Below are 4,369 nucleotides of genomic sequence, written 5' to 3' on the forward strand. Positions count from 1 at the left end.
GGTGGGGGGGTGGGGGGGGGGGGGGGAAAGCAAAAAAGAAATCACATGATCTGTCAAAGCCATTTGATCAGCTCCCCTCCAATCACAGAATTATTTGTATAGTACCGCAGGTTCAAAACCAATAACATTTTATGATTGGGTCACAAAATACAGGCCACAGTGTTACCCACTCCTGGGTGAGGGATCCCGGAGGCACCTGTTCCTGGAAGGAGGGACTGGAGGTCCTAGAGTGGTATACAAACTTAGAGTGAACTGGCTCACTTGATGTGTTCCACTTTTGTAGGGTGATTGGGTAGATATAGCAATTAGCAAATTTTTAGAAGTTTAGAAGAATGAAGCTCACCTTCTTTCTTATCATCTTCTTGTAGATGTTGTAGGCAAACATGGAGCTGGCAGACAGGAGGGAAGAGTCTGCAGAGGACATCACAGCTGCTGCAATGGCGCCTAACCCCGCCACTGACACATACGCTGGGCAGAGGTACTGCAGTACCAGAGGAAGGATCATGTTTGACTCATTCCTCTCATACGGTGAGGGCAAGCCATAGCTAGTCTGGTTCCAGTCTAGAAAAAAAAGTAAACTAGCAGTTACCACAACTTGCTGCACTACTGGGGAACCAATAAAATTAGACAAATATAAACTGATAAATGGATTGTTTGTGCTGCCATAAATTGAATTATATAGTGACACTCCAGAAGAATTAGGCTATGACAGTCACTGAATGCTCTTCTACATGTTGTGGTATTATCTGCTGGCCCTGGCCCTACATCACTACAGGTCACAATAGTAACATACAAACCATTGGATGTGGTGTGTGGGACCAAGCATCCATCCTTGCCAGAAACATGAGTGGATCTTAACATTTTGGCAGAGTGGGGCAGCAGTACTTCAGCTGAGTACAAACCCGTGGCCAGCCCAAGAGATAAGTGTTTAGGTAGCTTTTATTAAATTTTTTCGCGTGAAAGAGCCACTTTAAAGGATAACTTCACTAAACAATTTGAAGAGCCATTCCCCCTGTGAATGCGTCAGGTACATACCGCATTATGGCCAGTAGATGGCATTGGGGAGAGCAGAAAATAAATACTTCTTTCCTATACTCCTCGGCTCCATCTAGAGGCCATAATGTGGTATTTTCCTGAAATTACATTCGCCACAGAAAGAATACATGCTAATAGTAGGGATGCACCGATACCAAGTACAGCACTCGGTACAAGTACAAGTACATGCACCGATACTTTTCGAGCTCCAAGACTACACTAGAGAAAAATTCAAAAGTTAGGAGTCAGCTGTCATGTGTAAGGACCACACGGAGCTCCTTTGATTTGATTTGTACATCTCTGTTTTAATTTATGATTTTGTTTTTATAAATATAAATAAAGGGATGCACCAATACCAGTTTTGCGAGTACGAGTACTGGTACTTGCCCAAGTACTTACAAGTACGAGTACTGATACATTCTTGTTTATTGTCATGTGACAGTTTTTCTAAAACAATATCGACTAATGATTTCAGGACAGTGGTTGAGCGCCACAGCCAGGTCCCAGCTGCAACCGCTGCAACCCTGGTAGTTCTCATGAAAATGCCAAGTATCGGCATTGGTACTCGAAAAGTATCGGCGCATCCCTAGCTAACAGCATTCGTTTTTCCCTCCATTCTCACAGAACAGCTGTGCATGCAGTTTTGCAGGGTGAATGGCTCTCAGAACTGTTTATAAATACACCCCAAAAGGTGAAATTGTCATTTAAGTGAGAAGGTTAAATGAAGCTGGGTCGAATACAGAGTTCTCTCTAGTGTGCAATCTTCAAATCTCTATGCTAATTACAATCTCCAAACAGACACATACAAAATATTACGTCTAAACACACTGCAATAAAATCATCAAATACGTGCTCATTCAATATAAACTTTTCTTTAACTTTAGACTTTTGGCTCCCAGGCAGACTTGTGACCTTATGGAAAGTCTAACAGTAAAAATAAGTTGAGGTTAGGATCAGCCATGGACAGAAGAGAATAGAATCTGTGCAATATGCAGCTGAAGATCATTCCATGATGTAATAAACGTTTCATTTTATGGATTGTCTCGGTGAAATATACTGTCTGACTTACCTGTGGAGACTGCCACTGCGCCAATGAGAATTGAAGGGACCCCCAAGACTGCACACAGAACCCCGGAGAGGTAAGACGTTACTATTGCTTGCTTAGAAGAGGATGCAGCAAGAACTCTCTGAAAATAGATTTGCCATGCAATGCCACCCAGACTCTGAAATGACAAAATGTACCAATAAAAGAGAGGAAGGGAAAAAAAAGTCCAGTCATAAAACCGCTTGTCCAAACCGGTAGAGTAGAGGCTTGCACTGGGTGTGTACCATTCCAAACACAGGCAACAGATCCATCTGGTGAATGTTTCAGTACTCTCTCTGTCCTTGAACCATCTTAGATAGCGCATGCAGTGTCAGTGAATGTAGTTGCTGTCTCTTGGGTCCTCCAGAGAAATAAACAGATTAAATAAAAACAAAACATTTGGAAGAGTTCAGCTTGTGAGTGTCAATCCACAATCCGAAATTCTCTGAGCAAACACTCTTTGGGGTCTGTTTATTACCAATCTGCAGAGCCGATCACCCTGCAAAGCTTTCTGAATGTTTAACTTGTGCAAATAGATGCAAAGACAACATTCTTAGATATATTTTCTTCTCAGATCAAATGTATGAAATATAATACCACATTTTGGACACTAGATGGAATAAGTATTTATTTCCTATGCTCCTCAGCTCTATCTAGTGGCCATAATGCATTATAAAATGACATACATTTGCCCCGAAAAAAAATATATATATCTAAGCACGTCCATTTTTGCGTCTACTCGAACAGAACCGACATTCAGAGAGATTCATAAGGTGAATGGCTCTGCAAATTGGCTATAAATAGACCCACTTCTGTTCACTAAGCAAACAATGGCGGCTTAACCAGTTCACCTCTCCCACCTGTATAACCACCAGAGCAATTTTTTACATTTCTGCTATGGGTCTGTTGATTCTGCAATAACGTTGCCTTTACCTAAAGGAGAACTATGAGGTGAGTGATTTTCACTCACCTCATAGTTCTAGCCGACCTGTGACAATGAGACTGTCACGGGTCGGCTCAGTAGATCGTCCCATCCCCCAAAGCACCGCCCAGTCCCCGAAGCTCCGCCCCATCCCCCAAAGCTCCGCCCCATCCTGCCAAATAGATAGCAGGGAAAGGTTTACTCTGCTAGATAGAGCAAAGTAAACTTTTCCGGGATTAAATGTTTGTATAGTGGGCATCCTGGAGCCGCTATCTTATAGTGGGAGACTCCCAGAACGTCCGGGAGAGTTGAGATGTCTGCCTTCAGCTAATCAATTGAACAGTTACTTGTTTTGCATTGTGTCCATCTTTTTAGAGTCAGGGCAATGCTTCCTCATGTCCCTGAACCAGGACTGTCATTGTTATATCACAAGGTGTTTTTTAATAAAAGTTCCAGATTTAAGAAGATCAAAAATGACTTCCGATATTTATATGAGATTTTGGTAATTGGTTTACATATACTATATTAATTACCTGACTAGACAAGGTGCTGCAAGGAATGGGTAGGGGTTGCACTTATTTTTTCACACTTCTAATATGAACATTGATGTGCAAAGTGCAGTAACCCTAGCAACCAATCAGAATATACATAAGTGAAAGCTAAATTCTGACTGGTTGCTATGGGCTTTTGGCCCATACACGTGACTGTAGTAGCCAGATGGAGAATACACAATGGCATGCCGAGAACAGACATAGAAGACATAAACTCACCAGAAACATCAAATCATCCAGCCATCTTGCAATGTACTGTGGTTGTATATTACCAATCCAGGGCTCTTGGTACACTTTATTCACTGCTGTGTAAGCAATGTTTTCAGATGCAGAATTTAGAAGAGCAAATGGTACACAAATCCACTACGTTTAAAATAAGACAGATGATTAGTATACATTTAATATTTAATGAGCGTTACAAACATTAAGGAGATTAGCTTCCTCTGTCATTTCAACATCAAGGCAATGCAGTCTCAGCGCACAGCTACGCTCATTCACACTGCTGATTGAAGCAGACATCCCACCCACCGGCCATACCAGGACACTGAAATCATATGTTTACAAGTCATTTTTCCATTGTCAGATCACAGCAAGAGAGTCTGGCTAGGCCTCAGGCCTACATAAGAAAATCAAAGGTAAATAAAACCTCATTTATGTTGGAGTTGCCATGTGTAAGTATTGTGCAGCAGGCAAAATTGTGTCTGAGGCGCAATTCTACAACAGATTCATATAGGCCAACTTCATAAGGGCAGCTGGGGGAGGGGAAAAAAGGGGCAG

The 4,369-nt window shown here is 42.0% G+C and overlaps 1 protein-coding gene across 2 annotated transcripts in view; it reads right to left on the bottom strand.

Moving 5' to 3' along the window:
* The window catches only part of LOC108787304 (high-affinity choline transporter 1-like), a 19,841-nt gene that overhangs the window by 1,299 nt on the left and 14,173 nt on the right, over positions 1-4,369 (bottom strand). Inside the window, exons 5-7 of one of the 2 annotated variants that reach the window (XM_018556816.1) lie at positions 3,812-3,955; positions 2,105-2,258; positions 344-561 (exon numbers count right to left, since the gene is read on the bottom strand). In XM_018556816.1, the coding sequence (XP_018412318.1) occupies positions 344-561; positions 2,105-2,258; positions 3,812-3,955 (516 nt within the window). The remainder of the gene's footprint in view (positions 1-343; positions 562-2,104; positions 2,259-3,811; positions 3,956-4,369) is intronic. The other variant, XM_018556817.1, reaches the window with a different exon arrangement.

The sequence above is a fragment of the Nanorana parkeri genome, unplaced genomic scaffold (genome assembly GCF_000935625.1).
Source record: "Nanorana parkeri isolate BGI_ZX_2015 unplaced genomic scaffold, ASM93562v1 scaffold254, whole genome shotgun sequence".
Lineage (NCBI taxonomy): Eukaryota > Metazoa > Chordata > Amphibia > Anura > Dicroglossidae > Nanorana > Nanorana parkeri.